We start from the raw sequence: 18,798 nt of genomic DNA, 5'->3' as shown, positions 1-18,798 counted from the left end.
GATGTACTCTGTGTTTTATTCTTCATCCTGTACCTCATACGTAGATGCCAGCAGTCAACTGTATGTAACTTTTTATTGACCACACCTTGTTGTAACCTCCTTTCTTCCTTTACTTCATCATTCAGCCCACTATATGACCTTCACTGGGTCCTTCACTGCCATCTAGTGGTCAGTATTTGTATGACTTCCTGCACAGCAAGACTTTTGGTTTATTTCTCCCTGTAGTTTTTCTGTGTCAAAAGGTTCCTTTATTGTGTCTGTAATCAACGAAATTACCAGCAATCTGTTTTAAGCACTGAGCTTCCAGATGAACCTGCAGTTGGCTTCAGACTGCCAGTAGTTAGATACATGGGAGAAGAGCCTTTCTACAACACAGATAATTTGCTACCACACCCTGATTTTTTTCTTCTTTTCCTATTTTTTCTTTTCTTTTTAAATTTTTATTCCATGTACCATCTGTAGCTGTCACTGGTTGTGGGGAAAGTTTTGGCCTGCGATCGAGCTGTTCTTGACCTCACTTGTAGACAGACACAGCAAACAAGATAATTTGATCCACCGGTCCACTATGTTTTACACTAATACACAGCCACATACATTTACACTACATTTAGTGGTAAAATTTTTATGTAATAATTTAAATGTTTATTTCATTATTTTGCCCTTCAGCTTGCTATGGCAGATATATCGTGTGGGGTGGGATGTACCAAAGGGACTGTCTGTCACAGGTCACTGCTCTATGCCCACCTCACTGGAGAGTCAGGAGCAGCTTCTGGGGTTGACAGTATGAAGTTGTAGCCTCCTATTCTTCACAGTGAAAAGATCAGAGATAAGATGAGAAATATGCCATGTGGTGGCAGAATATTGATTATTGTTCTTTATCTATAGCAACAGTTATCTTAATTGTGTGTTGACAAGAGTTTAGAGAAGAGTGTGTCTGATTCTCGCATTTAATGTTCTTTTTTTAAACACGTCCACTTAGTGGACAGTTAAAGTTAAACGATACTAGGTTTCTGCCCAAGCTACTTGGAAAATAATGAAATACTCAGTAATAGTTTTGAAGCAGTCTGGTCGCAGGAAAATTGAAGTTTCTCTGGTCTCTTAAATGAGGAGCTCATCATCCTCCTACTAACGGAAAGACATTTTATTTCTGTCCCACCCCACTCTCTCTCTCTGCATATATTTGGCCTAAATATCTATTCATACTTGTGCTTTATTTGTGCCCCATGACCTTTAACGTTAGCTTCCCCTTTTTACACAGTCAACCTTTATCCTGTGCTGCCTCGACACATGTTCTGGCCATCTACATGGTTATGACCCAGGCTAGGTTCACAGGCATAAGACAACAGTCAGATGCCCATATGAACAATGACACAGATTTTGCTTGCTGTAATCAGTCCTCCTATTCATACTGACCATTAAAAGATCCCTTCTTAATGCGCTTTCAGTGTACAATAAGTGATCAAAATCCACAGTCTGTGTAAAAATGTATTCTTTAAGCTTATCTGAAGCCTATATGAGGTTTCAGTGGCCAAATTTAGACAAATAAGGTGGATATCTTCCAAAGTTACTGTCTTTTGAGTACAAAATTTCCTCTGCTTTGGCTCCACTTCAGCGCAACAAGGAAACACTGTCCAGGGAAACCGAAAGAGAGAATTGTATTCTAAAAAGACTTTAATTTTGGAAGATCCCCACTGATTAACTCAGACTTCTGAAGCCTCATATTAACTTAAACCTTAATTAACTTTTCTAAAAGATTAGATACACTTAGAAACACTTAGATACACATAGAAAGAGGGCTGTGGATTTGATCTTCTTCACTTACATTGAAGTTGCATTAGGATGAGATCGCTTAATGTCCAGTATGAACAGAAGGAAAACCCGTTTCAGTGTTCATATGGATGCCTGACTATTGTTTCAAGACTTGAAAAATTGTGAACCTATCCTTTAATCTGATTACTAGATATTATAGTGAGAAAATAAGGACTCATCAAGATTCAGAGCCCATAGAGGAATTCAATCATACCTCTCACCCAGTTTTTTTTCATTGACAAGATATGATATTATGTGCCTTTGTGATACATAATTCACACTGAGCTCTTTCTGAGAAAAGCTGAGATAAATGGTTTTGCTCTACCTTGAAGCATTAGTGAAGTGTTGGCAGTGGCGGAACAATTACAGAATGAAAGAAATAAGAATACACAGAGAATATGTCTCTGGGAAAGCCTTGTTTCATAAAAATCAATGGAATATTAAATTTCCCAAAGTCCCTCCATTGTCGATCGTCTTTGAAACATCTGAGCGCACACAATATAAAATTTTTATATTATTTATTTAAGCTCAGGTTTAAAAAAATGTTTTTGATTAAAAGAAATGTGCAAACACACTGCAGGTGTTAGATACATGGATTTGAGTAAAATGTTTAAATTGGAGAGGAGAGAAAAAGCCAAAAGCCATATATTATATTGTCTTTAATATGATATATGACAATCAGTGCTGTGTTTTGGTTTGTTTTTCTCCATCCAGTGCTAGTCATGGGAGGAGTAGGAAGTAGTCTCTCTGTGGTATCACAGCTTGTCCAGCTTGGGGGAGGCAGTGTTCAGTCTGCTGGAGTCTCTTCCTGCCAACACAAGGTCACCACCACAGAATCTAGAGCAGCAACTCACACAGTCACTGCTGGCTAACTTTTATAACAGGATTCTGTAAAATCCTCCTTAAAAGGATTAGGTTGTGCATTTCTGGGATACAATTAAGATTCACCAAAAATATTTGCTCTGTTGAATCAACAGCTGGCAGAATGATGTCACTAAAGTCTTTAAACTATTCTCAGTATCTCAAAAACTATTGGCAGCCAAATCAAAAAGCCAAAGTATACTGTATTTAGAGAGCTAAATAAATTTGTGTGTGCATCTAAGGTGTATGTAAAATAATAATAATAATACACATCAAAATAGTTATACTTGTCACGAGCACTAGCATGTGTAAACAGTTACACAGTTAACAGCATAATTTCTTCTGTGTCTCTGGAGCTTTGTCAAATCTATAAATGTTAAATTTACCCTGATGATGTCATAGTGATATCATCCAGGTTATATTGGCTTGGGCTTGAAGACTACAAATTTATATAAAAAAAGCCTTCTTTAAAAACTAGAAGTGTGGAGTTTGCAAGATGTGAGTGGTTGCGAGGCACTGAGGGTCTAAAACAAAGATGCTAATTGAAGTGCATTATGGGAAATGTAGGATCCAGCTTTTTTGGAAGTTGACCCAAACCCGGGATATTTTAGCCTCTGCCGCATTGATTTTTACCATTCTTTTTAAAATTTGTCTCTCACAAGTCCCTCAACTTTATGGAAGTACACTACTAAATCACTTTAGTAGCCCTTTAACTCAACCCACTCATGTTTAACTGCGCCTCAGGTACAGCAGGTTCATAAGAGGTAATGGACAGACATAAAAGAATGGAACAGGACAAAGCATTTAATAAGATGTTGTTTTTGATGGATAATGGAACTCACTGTTTTTCTGGTTTATGGTTTATTTATGGATTAGCTGTCAATTTATTGATTGACATTAAACATACCATTATATGTTTGGACAGACATATTTAACATAATGATAACAAAGATTCAAAGTTAATTATTAATTAGCACACTATACTGTATATAAGATAACAATATATGTATTTTCTTTTTTTGTGTGTGTATGTGTGTGTGTGTGTGTCCAAGTAAAGGAAAAAATCGTGGTTCAGTGAAAAGGGTCCAGGGCTGCTTTGTTTACAGAGAGGGAATTAAATTCCTACAGATATAATAGGACCTATAAGCACTAGCTTGCATTGAGCATAAGGCATGTGCCATCAGCTCATACTCTTGACAAAGACTCAGACATGTCACTTGTTACTGAAACTCAAAGAGAAAGATTTAGGCCTTTGGGAGACTTGTTACTATGGCAGACAGCATGCAACAGTGAAAACCGCTGTCACAAACCAACACCAACAAAGGTTCCTCCAATTTAGATCATATAAATCCTCCTCTTAACTATTAAAGTAATGGATTATCTGGATGTTGGTCATCCTCAAAGTGAGGCACTCCATATTCAAAAAGGTTCGACCCACTGCAGCATGTTATGTGTTAAAGTCATTGGAGCTCTGTTTGATATTTACTTGAGACTCTGAAATGAAACAGAAGAATATAAAGAGCAAACCGCTTTACTATTTTTAGTTTTAGCGCGTCTATATTTGTATCAATGGTACAGTGTCAGCTACAGAAGCCCATTACAGCCAATCTTATCCGAACCTTTGGCAGACCTCCAACCACCACTTTCTAAACTGGTTTCCAAGGCAACCCCAACCAGCAGAACCAATTAGAATTGACAAAGGATCCCCAAGCACTAAACTGCCTGGAGATTAGAGGAAAAGAAGACACATCCTAAAAACAAACACGCCAAATGAAAGAAGAGCACTTTGATATGTGGGTGTATCTATATGTGTGTGCCTGTGTGTGTGTGTGTGTGGGGGGGGCTGCTTCGGTCTATCCATTAGGGGGGAAAGATTTAATTAAACCTGTTATCTTTCCTTCCATCCCTCTGTTTCCCTTTCCGTAGGACTCTTGGGTGTCCATGTGTGTTGGTAGAGCCACAGGCAGGAAACCAGATCAATAACAAATAGTTTAGAGTGGCTGATGTTACTTTTTTCTTTTGAGGCCATCAGGGGAGTACTGTGGCCTCTGAGCCACACATCAATCACATGCTGGGTGTGGGTGTGATTGATCTGATAGCCTTTGCACTTCAATGGGGGATCTATTTTACTGAATAACTGACACCTCTGATCCCGTGGTGTTTGTTGGTTATTGTGTGAATGTGTGTGTCAGTGCCTGATTCTATGTGAGTTGAAATTTGTGTCAAATATCAAAATAAGTGACCTTTACTGTAAACCCTTTTAGCACACTCCTGTGAAGTGAGAGCAGGATTTTATTAATTGTAACAGTCATACTGCTCTACAAAACCAAAACACACTACAACATACATATTTGGTCAAAATGGAGTTAAGACCAGAATCTACTGTTTTGATGTTATACAAATTATTATGCAATAAAAATGTATAATTTCTGTGAAAACAGCATGTAAAGTTTGCTGTCTAGCCTAAAAGCTCAGGCTACAGCTAAGCTTTAATCACATGTCGCGTTCATGTCATATTGTTTAGATCGTAAATGCGTCAATAAAAGTTGGGAAAAATTGTTCACGTCAGCTTCCAAGTTGTAAGTCCTGGTCAGAGATATCGGGAATTTCTGACAGTGACAATATTTTCCACTAGCTGAAAAGAACTACAGAAATGTCAACAAACCGCAAAACGACTGCAAAAAGCCACCATCGCTGGCAGTTACATCCAAATAAAATCCACTATTAACACTAATACTGTCGATTCAGATAGTGGAAAAGGTTTGTTTGTATCAGGTTTAACCTGTCGAATATGTAACACTGCAAAAGTCATTAATTTAGGCTATTTTAATGTGACTACAAGGCTAGCAGGGGGAATAACCATGCGTGAACCCTCCCGAGTCGGAATAGCAGGAAGTTTACCTGTTCTTCCCATTCTGCCGACATTGCGTGAATGCACTGTCACAGAGAAACAGTTAACTAGACCGCTAAGGCAAGAGCGCTATATCACGTGAAAGCTAGCTGGTAATACAGCTACATCTAGCATTAGCTAAATCTAAAACTAAATTTAATTATTTTCCCTAGCGGTTATCTGGAATTGGGGTGAAAGCACAGTGTAAATTCCACCTAGAATTTTAAAATATTAATAATGTAATGGTAGTGGTAATATTAATATTAATAAAGTAATAATAATAGGCATGATAGTGATAGGAATAATAATGATAATAATAGTAATAAGACTAATAACAACAACTGTAACAGCAGTTGTCAAGCAGGAACACAGGGGCAGCATGTGGCCCACAACCACAGATCCAGACTCTGCAGCTCTGGAGGCAGAAATACCTGCTAAAAGCGACAGAAGGAGAGAGGAGAGAAACGAGAAGGCACAGAACTATGGGAGAGAGAAGTAAAAATACATAAAGACGGAGAGGGGGAGAACGAGAGAGGAAAGAGGTGCATCATGGGAAGTCTCCCGACAGTCTAGGCCTATAGCAGCATAACTAAGGGATGGTTCAGGACTCACCCAAGCCAGCCCTAACTATAAGCTTTATCAAAGAGGAAAGTCTTAAGCCTACTCTTAAATGTGGAGATGGTGTCTGCATCCCGAACCCAAAGTGAGACCTGATTCCACAGGAGAGGAGCTTGATGACTGAAGGCTCTGGCTCCCATTCTGCTTTTGGAGACTCTAGGAACCACAAGTAACCCCTTCATCCTGGGAGCTCAGTGTTCTAGTCGGGCAATAAGGTATTATGAGCTCTGATGGTGCCTGACTATTAAGGGCTTTGTAGGTGTGGAGAAGGATTTTTTAATTCTATTCTGGATTTTTTCAGCCTGACTTTCTCTCTCAGCTTGTTTTTCTATTTTACTCCCTTGGTCTTAAAAGGCTTTAAAGGAGTTTAGGCGTAGCCCTCTCCATGGTAACACCATCTCCCATTCTTACACACACATTTTCTCGCTGTCTCTCATCTAATAATTCTGCCCTACTCTGTGCTTTATTGCTGTACCCTCCCCCTATATGCACTCCCTCTCCCCCTTCCCTCTCTCTCCCCTCCTTCTTTCTCACACACACATACTCAGCCTCTCATGCTCTGGCAGCTTGTCTACTGTTAATGCTGCACCATACACTGACTGCGAGATGTTCACCCCAGCTTGTAAAGGATCTGCAGGAGAGCCGAGGTAAGGATTTCACATTCATTCCCACTGGAATAGAACCACAGCTGAGATGTTACTGCTTCTGCTGTTGGCTGCTGACAACAGCTAACTGAAATGACTGATGGGAACAGCGTGAGTGAGTGTGTGCTGATTTGTGTGAGAACTCTCCAGCTGGTGTAGGGAGCCTGTGTGAGTTGCAGGTTAGGTATGACAGTTGTGATCTGCACACACACAAATCTGCACACACACACACACACACACACACACACACACACACATGCACACACAGAGAGTCAAGTGAAGTATGAATCTAATTCCAGGGTTATTTGTCCTTTCTGTATTTTCTTAAACTTGATGGAATTGCTCTGTGTGTGTATTAATTTATTTATTTGCATGTGTGTGTGCACATGCTGTGAGAGAGCCTGGTGGCACACAAATTGTATTTCCAGTAATGCTGCAACGGTGCTGCAATGTCTGGTTATGGTGCTACATTCTCTGATGGTTTATGACACCATGTTGTGTTTATACGTGATTGTGGGGGGATAGTGAGTGGGGGCATGAAATTAGATTCCTGCATATGTGAGTGGGTGGATAGTACAATGATTCTTGATATTTTCATAAATTCAACTCAAAACACTGTGTTCATGTCACAGGAGGACATTCAAGACAAGCAACAGATATAATACCACTCATAGACATAAAAACAAGAATATTTCTTAATATGTATTATTTTAGTAGTAGTATCATTAGTATTATTATGAGAAGAAGAGAATATGCAAATGTGAATAATATGTGAGTGGGTAAATGTAAATGTCTTCATGCATGTACGAATCTTCTAGCATGTGTGTGTGCCACTTGGCATTCATGTTCATGTGCACATACAGTACATGGTGATTGTGTGTGATATGTCCCCCTGGGGAAGCATGGTCCCTACTATGCAGTGCAGTGGGTGAAGCAGCGGTAGCCAGAGAGATGTTATTTGATTCATGAGTCTGTTTGCCCAGGAACCATTGTGTATGTGGTAATAGCAGACATTAAATATCTTTCACAACATCTAGCAAGAGATTAAGGTTTTCATTAAGTCCTTTACAGTTAAGGAAGGTAAAGATCTACTAGCTATTGTCTGAAAAAATGTGACGTACTTCAATTATTCCTGCAGAAAAATATTCTATTCTATTTCATTCTGTTCTGTTCTAGACATACTTTAAAGTGAGACTATGTAATTTTTTTAGCCTTTTTTTTTTTTTACAAATAAAAAGTTGAGCCAAAAAAAAAAAATGGCTATGGCCAGTAGCTCATGGTGTTTAGCTAATGTTAATAGACTTTTGGTAGGTTTTTACAAAATGATACTATAACTTTAATGTAAGATAGTTTGCGGCAGGTTGCCTTGAATCTTTGGTAGTTAACGCTTGCATTAAGCTAGCTGTCAGCTAGCGAGATAAACTGTGAAGCAAGCTAGCAAGTATTGAAATCTCTCAGCATTGTCAGGACAATCGTGGTTTGAGGAGAATATCAGAGCAACTCAAATTACACCATGGCTAGGTAATGCAGGCTAGTTTGACCATTTCCTAGCTATAACATTAATTAAATATTAGCATTTTAGTGTTCAGAGCAGAGAATGTTGTCTCACCTTGTTATATTTTATTTTCACTTTGTCAAATGATATCAATCAGATTTTGTAGTCTAGACGCACATCCATGGCAACCCTGAAACCACAGAGCCCCCCCACATAACAAATCCAAATTTAACCCCTGGATATACAGTGGTGTGTAAGTATTTGCCCCCTTCCTGATTTCTTATTTTTTTGCATATTTGTCACACTTAAATGTTTCAGATCATCAAACAAATTTAAATATTAGTCAAAGATAACACAAGTAAACACAAAATGCAGTTTTTAACAAACAGATGGTCGGACATTCTCCTTCAGGAGTTTTTGGTAGACAGAAGAATTCATGGTTCCATTTATCACAGCAAGTCTTCCAGGTCCTGAAGCAGCTAAAGCTGAAACAGCCCCAGACCATCACACTATCACCACCATATTTTACTGTTGGTATGATGTTCTTTTTCTGAAATGCGGTGACACTTTTACACCAGATGTAATGGGACACACACCTTCCAAAAAAATTCAACTTTTGTCTCGTCAGTCCACAGAGTATTTTCCCAAAAGTCTTGGGGATCATCAAGATGTTTTCTGGCAAAAATGAGACGAGCTTTAATGTTCTTTTTGCTCAGCAGTGGTTTTCGTCTTGGAACTCTGCCATGCAGGCCATTTTTGCCCAGTCTCTTTCTTATGGTGGAGTCATGAACACTGACCTTAACCGAGGCAAGTGAGGCCTGCAGTTCTTTGTATGTTGTTGTGGGGTCTCTGAATGGCTGAAGAAGAACAAAATGAAGACTTTGGAGTGGCCTAGTGGAGATAAGTTGAGCAAACTGTTTGCGAATGTTTATTCAACATCTGTTGCATAAGCCAAACCTTATATTGATTCAGATGTGAATTTCATACAGCATTCTAGTGAGGCTGACAGACGAAGACGGAGAACAAAATAAAGACTTTGGAGTGGCCTAGTCAAAGTCCTGACCTGAATCCTTTTGAGATGCTGTGGCATGACCTTAAAAAGGCAGTTCATGCTCGAAAACCCTCCAATGTGGCTGAATTACAACAATTCTGCAAAGATGAATGGGCCAAAATTCCTCCACAGCGCTGTAAAAGACTCATTGCAAGTTATCGCAAACGCTTGATTGCAGTTGTTGCTGCCAAGGGTGGCCCAACCAGTTTTTAGGTTTAGGGGCAATCACTATTTCACACAAGGCCATGTAGGTTTGGATTTTGTTTTCCCTTAATAATAACAACCTTCATTTAAAAACTGCATTTTGTGTTTACTTGTGTTATCTTTTGACTACTATTAAAATTTGTTTGATGATCTGAAACATTTAAGTGTGACAAACATGCAAAAAAATAAGAAATCAGGAAGGGGGCAAACACTTTTGCACACCACTGTAGCTGGACATTACTGAGTCAGTTCAATGATTTTCCACTGTTCCACTACATTTAAGCATTTAGCATTATTCCATAATTGCCATAATGGTAGTAGTGGCTGCTGTTCAGCAAAAGTTACATAAGCTGAGCACAATCAATGGCATAAAACACACGAGAAAGTGAATTTCTGCCTTCAGTAGTATCCCACCATATAAGTGTTTTGCTTTACCACAAAAGAAAAGTTTTCAATATATTTGTGTTATTTTTGTCAATCATGTCATGATCATCTGCGGGGAGATGTGTGGAGTGATGCCTTCAGCTGGAAGTATGAATAGTTTGTGATTGCTGACTTTGGAGTATTTATTTAGACAAATTAAACAGTAGAATAAAAATTACAGTGCAGCTATAGTGCAGTGCAAGATATGAATAAATTGTCCCAATATCAACCAAAGAGGCAAAAAGAGACTCTTGACACAGCAGTCCCAGACTAAGAGGCTTGACAAATCACAGTTCTGCAGTATCGAGTGGACGGCCGGTCCTGTCGGCAGCTATCTGCTGCTGATTCCAGCTCAAAAGAGATGGCGGCTAATCTGTACTTCTCAGGTGGAGTGAATTCAGGGTTGTCCAAGTTACTTAAATGTGCATGAGCATGCACACAGATATGCACTTGCACATACTGTCAACACATGCACTCTTATGGTGATTTATGCCACCAGCTTCTGCAATGACAGCAGAAAAAACTCTTTTGCCTTTTATACTACTTCATTTATCTTTATCTTTGTCAACCCCAATTCTTCTAACTCTATTTGAGTGAATTTTTTTATTGTGCCCAGGCTCTCTGTCGCATCTCTTTTGTCCCTATTGTGACTTGAGTAGTCCACTTGAGAGCTGATGAAAGTCAAATACCGTTTGAAGAAGACTACACACGCCCTCCTCCTCCTCCTCCTCCTCCTCTCCACTCTCCTCCTTCCTCTGGTCGTCATTAACCATCTTTCATTAATCCACCCTCAATCTGCCAATACTTCTCACTTCCCGTCTTCCCTCCCTCCTCCTTTCCCTCTTACACCTCCATGCCATCCTCTCCTTTCAATGCTCCTGTGGTCATTAAAAGTCTCATTTTCAGTCACATCTCTAATCGTGCCTCTTCCCCTCTCGCAGATCATTACGCATACCTCCAAACCTTTGTTGCTTCACTTCTGCAATCACTTTTCTTTTTTCTTTGACTCTAATTAAATCCAAATCAAATCTGTCCCTTCCTCTCCATTAATCCGCCTCTTGCTCCCTCACCTACTTTGGTGATGAGATCAATACAAGCTTTGATACAGTGACACATGAGTCATCGCAGCTGCAGAGGGGATTTTAAACTTACGTAGCTTGTGTTTGTATCGTGTGTTCCCACTAATTAGAAAATGAAACGGCGTGAGGAAATTGCCATGCTCTCAGAGTGCACCTGATTAAATAGTTTTTTGTGTGGGCTGAGCATTTGCAGTTGCCCCTGTGGGTGTTTCTCATTGTGTTCGCGGGATCTTGGGTCTGTGAGTTGCTCTTTATAGCCTGCCAGAGCTGCAGTGAAGGGGAAGTATGTGAATTAAATGGATGTTTTTGTCTGATCAGTGTCATCTGGAAGAGTGAACAACGGGGAAGAATAGGGATGAAGGCACCGTGGAGGCCGTGGGTGGAGGAGGTGCAGTATGTATGTGTGTGTGTGCACATGTCACAGCGTGTTCATTTGTGTGCATGTCTGTGTGCTTGTGTGCAGTACTGTACATATTTGTGATCTGTGATTGTGTGTGTGGATATGTACAATCATTTGTGTGTGTGTATGTGTGATCTGGAAGAGTGGGTGGGCTTGCTGTCACTTTCACTAAAATCTACCAACAGAGAGAAGAACTATATGGGAGGGGGAGGTTTAGTGAAGAGTGATAGATTGAGGATTATGAAAGATGAGAAAAGGGAAGATAAAAGAAGGATACAAGAAAATGAAAACTAGGAACAAGCTAAAGGAATTTAAAATAATATAGAAGAAACAATATATATCTACATATTGTTGTGCACTTTCTTGTAACCAAGGAAGATTAGCAGCTCCCATGGTATAGGTTAAGTATAAATTGATTTGATGATGATTGCTTTTTAATCAGTTGAATAAAATAATTAATCTGTCCTTTTCAGTTGATTCATTTGGTCAGTAAAGTGCAAAGCTCCTTTATAAGTTACATATGTGTTAGCCATGCAAGTGCAGACCACCACAGATGTAACATTAGAGCAAAACACTACAAACCTCTCTACCTTAACAACATCGATGTAATATCTTTTTGACAAATTTGCAGCAGTTAGTACATTACATGGTACATGTACTTTACTATTTCCATTTTCATTTCATCTCCACTACATTTCAGAGGCAAATATTGCACTTTTTACTCTACTACATTTATTTCACAGCTATAGTTTCTAGTTACTTTACAGATGAAGATTTTACATATGAAACATATAATCATCTTATAATATATAATGCATTGCAACCGATTGCAACCGATTAAACTGCCCAACAGGATATTAGGTAGTTAAAGCTAGCTCCACCTCCAACAGCCACAACAGAAAATGCTTCTTACAGGTTAATACATCAGTAATAATAATCCAGTGACAATATAAACAATGATATAACTGACAGAGGCCATTCTGCTGCATAATGAGTACTTATGATACTACTTATGATACTTTAAGTGCCTTTTCCTGGTAATACGTATGGTCTTTTACTTAAAGGTATCCTGTGGAGTTTGTAAATGTCTGTTTACAAGTGTTTCTCACCAAAACACATTGTGTGTATCCATGAGGCATGACAAACGTGTTGAATGAATTTTCTTTTTAATATAACATTTCAAAAGCTAATTTTTTGAACATTTTCTAACCTGAATTGCTTACTTGCTTGCAGTCTTCTTCTTCTCTGCCTTCGCTGTTGCATTGCCGTGTTTCTTAGCCTGTTTCTGCCACCTGTAGATCAGTGGAATAGTTTGAAACACATGCACGTCATAAAAACTACTCCATAGTGCTATTAGTGGTCAAAAACTCCACAGGGTACCTTTAAGTAAGATAAGGAATATTTGGGTGTTTTTAGTGTGATATTACTACTTTTACTAACTCAGTAAAGGATCTGAATACATCTTCCTTCACTGCAAATTGAATTATCTCATAATCGTCACATAATGCATTTATTTACATTAAGTTTGGTTTAATTATAGAAATCAGAATCAGAAATACTTTATTGATCCATGAGGGGAAACTCTTTTGTTACAGCTGCTCACTATCACGTCAGTGCACACAGGAATAGAAGTACTAAGCAAATCAAAATATAATACACTATAATAGAGGTCAGATAAATTAAGTACAAAGTGGATATAAGTATAAAAGCTAAATAAGTGTAAGTACAAAAGTGGATTTAGAGGTTGTTAGGTTGATTAGTATGCACAGTATAATAATACATTGTAATAATATAAGTAATAGTGCAATAATGAGTACTGTCAAGTTAAGTGTAGCTTATTAAGATGATTATGAGACGGTGGATATTACACAGCAGTAATCAAAATAAATATCTGAAAATAGAGTATATTGCACAGCAATATTAAACAGACAATATTGCACAATTATTTCAAGTATTGCAGTGATGTTAATGATCCAAAGTCCAGTTTATCGACTTAAGGTCATATAGACTATATAAATCATCATAGTGGTTATGTCTGCTTGCGTCACAACTTCAAAATACAAATAATTAATCTTTTGTGACATTTGTTGTCATCTGTTACTAAGCTTGGCTCAATAGGTGAAAAATGTAAGGGACACACACAACAACCATTAACTGGTTATCTAATGATAATGAGATAATGGTCTTAATTTAATTGGAATAAAATGCTTCTGGTGTGATCGTGGTTAACTCATTTACTAGCTGAAATCAAACTTTATGCATTTAAGAGCCTGACTTTGAAGTCAACAGTTTGCAGCTAAAATAATTCCACTAATCCAGTGGTGATCTCCAGAAAACAGCTGTGTTTCACCAATCAGTATGCAGGTAAGCATATTAAAAGAAATGGCAAGATTAATTTGGAAATATTGTTTGGCTGTCGTTCAATATGTAGGTTTGCACGTTTGTGCCTCTGTGCATGTGAGTATCCGTGTGTGTGTTATAATTGATGGTGATGGATGTGGTTGAGACAGCAGCCATTAAAGCAGAGCATCAGCTGAGTCTCTAAATCAGCAACCCTCCTGGAAAACCTCATATGACTAAGTAACCTATTAGAGACACAGGAGTGAGGGCAGGGTGGAGAGAGGGAGGAAGAGATAGATGAAGGAAAAGCAAAAAAGATTCTCACGTCTATCTGGGCACATATCACCCCCTGGGAATCCATCCAATGACTGAATACCTTATTACATTGTGGGAGAGAGATGGAGGATGGGAGAGGTGGCGAGGAAGGAACAAAAGAAATAAAGATGGAAACATCACATCTCTTGAGGAGTCTTGCCGCCAATAAATGACAGGGAGAAAGTCATTGAGAATGAGATGAGGGACTGAAACAAAATAAACAAAACTGGATTGATGGGAAAGAGAAACTGTTGAGATAGAACAAAGGAAACAGTGAATTCATCAACTCTGGAAGATGTTCTGAGACACAAATATATCCTATAAGTGAGACAACAGTGCATTCATTTCACACATACTTCACCATCATGATTAGTCACTTAGCACTTTTGTGTGCTGTTTGCATAAAACTAAAAACTGCAAACTACATTCTACCAAAGAAAAAGTCCATATAAAAAAAACACTGACTGTGCGGTCACTGAATTATTCTGTGCAAGTGCGACTATGTTTTTAGAATTGCACTGGAGTTTTTTAAATGCCCTTCTTTGATGTCTCAAAACCCTGGTAAATGGGAAAATATGTCTTTTTATGATTTGAGTGAACTGAACCTTTAATCTGCCTTCAGGATTAATTTAAAGCGTTAATCTCATAATTTTATGCAATAACACACTTGAACAATATAATGCACTTGTACAAGCCCACTAATAAATTCTTCCTTTGTAAAACTTGGCGGAGTGTTATATGAAAAAATCAATACCACTCTCCAATCTGAAAACATGTGACAATGTGAAAAAGGTGATGAGCCTACAGAGAATTATCACCTTAATCTGCTTTTCCCTTCGGGTTTACGGAGCTTTATAGCGGTTCACTCTCACCGCTCTTATAGCATCATTTTATAGCACCAAACGACAGACAGACACAGTTAGCTACTAGGTTGTGAACATAGTTGAGCATTAAGCCAGATATTTCCATTAGGAGTTGGTAGAGATCAAAAACAGAGCTAAAAGAGAGAGAATATCGGACTTATATTCAGCCAGGTGGCCTGAAACACGACTCCAAATGAACGTTATGTTGCTCCGTAATGGCTGGATGTGTAAATAAGCAACAGTTTGCTATAACAAGTTCGCAGTATCAAAAATGATATGTCAGTGTTGTGTTCACAAATTGTTTTCGCTGCCCCCAAGTGGCCAAAAAAACCCCCAACTGATTGCTGGTTTAAAGTGCCGCACACGATGCAGAAACAAGGCCTGGTTTTAGATTACTGTGTATCGCTAGTCAGTGTGCCTAGCTGAGACTTTACATGTTAAGCCACTGTTTAATTTTGTTTTGGCATAATATGGCTTTTTCTCTCTGTCTTTCTCACATCTCTCCCCCATTTACACAAACACAGTCTACCCAAATGCTGTATCACTACTGTTTTCAAGGTTAAAGTTGTTCATCAATAACACACCAACAGATGAGTGTTAGGAAAAAGGCATTTACTGATTAAGGACATGGCACAGTGGCCTAGTCTGCCTACATAGGAACACCATGCTTTAATTATAATTAAGCTACAAACAACAATGCACCATGCAGGCGTGACAAAGTGTGACTCATGCCGTCAGTGTGTACCAGTTCACACCAGTGCAGGGAGAATCAAACTTCATTCTTGACTGTTTAGTTCTCCTGAGAGAGAGAGCCAAATGTTAAACAGGCTGGTGTCTTGAACTTAGCAGATTTAAAAATGTTTTTTTTTCTAATCCAAGTCGTGTTTCTGGACACCTGATGAATATAAGTACTGATGAATGTAAGCACAATATTCACTCATTTAGCTCTAGTTTTGCTCTCCACCCACTCCTAAGAAAAACATCTGTCTCTTTAGCTGCTAAATGCTCCACTATATTCACTAGCTGTGTTTGTCTGCTGTTTGATGCAACACACAAGCGTACAGTCAGTTTTAGAGCTTTTTTGCTGAAGACAGCTGCTTGCTGTGGCCAAATGACACAATTTATGTCACGAAAAGCATCATCTCATCATCTTCTCTTTGGATACCATTGTTCTTCTAAAAACACTGTGGTCCATAGCAGCATTTATTCACCAGCTTAATTCAACACATTATCTAATATTCATCCATGCCTATGAAACAGGATAAAAAAATGTAATGTATTCCAATGATAGCCTATGCTTAGAGTCTTGCTTGCTAAGTCAGAAAAAAAATTTAAACCAAACATACCTCTTTCTTTCCCTTTTAACTTTTCCTTCTTACTTCCTTTACCAGTCTGACTTTCATGAAAATTGTTACTGAAGTTGTCTTTTAAGTTTCACACATCTCTAAGCACTAGAGGGAGAGTGAGGTCTGCACTCAGAACGGTTGCTGTCAGGTTTATAAATAAGAGTTTTATTGAAGTGCAGTTTCTTGAATGTTAAACTCATTGTCTATTCTATTTTTTTAAATCTCTAATTATGATAATTACTAATGCAATGCCAGACTGACTTATCTGTGTGTGTGTGTGTGTGTTTGTGTGTGTGTGTGTGTGTGTGTTTGTGTCGCACACAGACCCGCAGACACACACAGACATTATGCCAGTGGAGCGTTTTATTGCTTTTAATCAGTGCAATCTCACCGTGATAGAGATATGGACTGAGAGCACATCTAGTCATCCACTCATCAGCCACATAGAAAGAGAGCGAGTCGGAGCATATTAATAACATTTCATTGTGAGAGCTTTTGACCATAATCATTCTCAACAGGCTTCAGATGTGCTTGTTTGGTTTCTTGGACATGTGTACTTTTTGAAGTGATTGTAAATCAAATCAAGGTTCTATTCAAAGAAGAAAGGACATGTTCGGACGAGTTCAGGTTTAATATGAAAAAGAAACCTAGAACCTAAAGTTTCTTTTATTCTGTGGAATCATGCCTATTGTTTGTTTTTGAACTTCAATTTATACACGGTGTAAAAATAACACACGACAAAAACGTAATCCAATACAAAAGCCTGGAAAATAAGTTTGTAAATGAGTAAATACTACCTTTGTCAGAGAGGTGTTGAGCTCTTTGCTGGATTACCAGCCAGGCAAAGTGGGCAACTGCCCCGGGGCCCCCAAAATACCAGGTTCACTACATGTCAGTTATTTTTGTTAATTTGATTGCAAATTTGTTAAGGAATTTGTATTAATTTCAGCTAACGCAGTGTCCTGCATAATTAGGTACCCCTGTCTTGTAGCAGGACCATGTTTCAAAAACTAGTTTCAAGATCTTTATTATTTAGTTCATATGGTGCTCACATGTATATTTTTAAAGTCGGCCTGAAATTAACATTCATTTTTGCTCAGAAATCAGTACGTCCTTGGTGTATGTTTAGTGTGTTTCATGAAACAAAGTCTCAATATATACAATTTTTTGAAGCATTGAAACATGAAGTAGCCTATCCCACGAGCTTTCTTGAAACCTGTTGAGGTCTCTCAGTACATTAGCTGTGTGAACAAGAACTCAGAGTGAGACCTGTCAAATCTGGAGTGAGGAGGATGGGTGTCAGGAAGGACACTCCCTTTGGTCAGAAAAAAGGGGAGTTTCTATGTATATACTGCGGTCTGACTGCATGGTTGTTCAGTTCCTCCCTTTCCTTTAATAGGCTAATATTGCACTCAAAATGTTACATGTTACAAAATTAATCCAGTTTCACTCTGCTGTTAAGCATCTGGCAGAATTTCCATTCAACACAGACTCCTGCAATGATGTTTTAATAGATATGAAATCAGCAGACTTGCCAGGGAGATACACAGTGCAGGAAGTGACCACATTTCCTGGTGGTGGGCATGTCGGCAGACCACAAATGTTGAGGCTGGTTGTGATGATAAAGATGATTCAAGACTCCAAATGCTACTTCATCTACAGAACAGCTCTCTCTGTGTGTGTGTGTTTGGGAAACAAAAAACAGAGGGTCAGATGAGAGATTGTGGCCCCTCCTCACCTTGCTCCTCCCCCTGCTGAAATGTGTGTATACCTCAGTGTACCTGTATGTGTCAGATTGTGTGTGTGTGTGTGTGTGTGTGTGTGTGTGTGTTTAACAGCCTGTGAAAGCCAAAGAGCAAGCAGTGTTTCAGGAAACTAGTTGACTGGTCAAGTGGCAAAGTGGAAAACGACAGCTCTGGGGAGGCGGGTGGCAAAGACGAAGAGAACGAGACAAAAGAGGGAAAAAAGAGGGCAAATAGAGGCGAGAGAGAGAGAGGGAGAGAGAGAGAGAGAGAGAGAGGGAGGGAGGTAGGGAGACTGGGTCAGAGAGAGACACAAAGTGCAAGTATACACAGTATAGAGAGAGAGAGAGAGACTGACAGCATAGCATACATTTCCCAGAGGAGAGAGCCTGAGAGCGAGAGACTGCTGAGAAGTTCTTTCTGACAAAATGCTGAAGAGAAGGAGAAGCGTGTCATTTGGTGGATTTGGATGGTATGTTGCCTTTTCATTGGATGCTAATGTGTATGTGTGTCTGCATTATGTGTGGACATGCTCAGGTTCATGCTGTGCATGTTATGATTATGGTTGTATATTGATTTTAAATGATGCACATTGTGCTGCTGAAATGTGTATGTGCTGTTGTTACGGGTGTGTGTGTGTGTGTGTGTGTGTGTGTGTGTGTGTGTGTGTGTGTGGTGAAAAAATTATTTTTTCTAAAAAGGAAGGATGGGTGGAGGG

General features: G+C 38.8%; 1 protein-coding gene across 5 annotated transcripts in view; it reads left to right on the top strand.

Moving 5' to 3' along the window:
* The first annotated feature begins 6,715 nt into the window (after nt 1-6,715).
* rap1gap2a (RAP1 GTPase activating protein 2a) overlaps nt 6,716-18,798 on the top strand; it is an 83,618-nt gene continuing 71,535 nt past the window's right edge. For 3 of the 5 annotated variants that reach the window (XM_044201523.1, XM_044201512.1, XM_044201510.1), the window contains exon 1: nt 6,717-6,825. In XM_044201523.1, the coding sequence (XP_044057458.1) occupies nt 6,785-6,825 (41 nt within the window). In that variant the 5' untranslated portion in view covers nt 6,717-6,784. Of the gene's footprint in view, nt 6,826-18,380; nt 18,553-18,798 lie in introns of those variants that run through there. The other 2 variants (XM_044201511.1, XM_044201515.1) reach the window with 2 other exon arrangements.

This window comes from Siniperca chuatsi, linkage group LG7, assembly GCF_020085105.1.
Source record: "Siniperca chuatsi isolate FFG_IHB_CAS linkage group LG7, ASM2008510v1, whole genome shotgun sequence".
Taxonomy (NCBI): Eukaryota; Metazoa; Chordata; class Actinopteri; order Centrarchiformes; family Sinipercidae; genus Siniperca; species Siniperca chuatsi.
The sequence above is the reverse complement of the archived record's forward strand: the minus strand, read 5'-3'. Positions and strand labels throughout refer to the sequence as shown.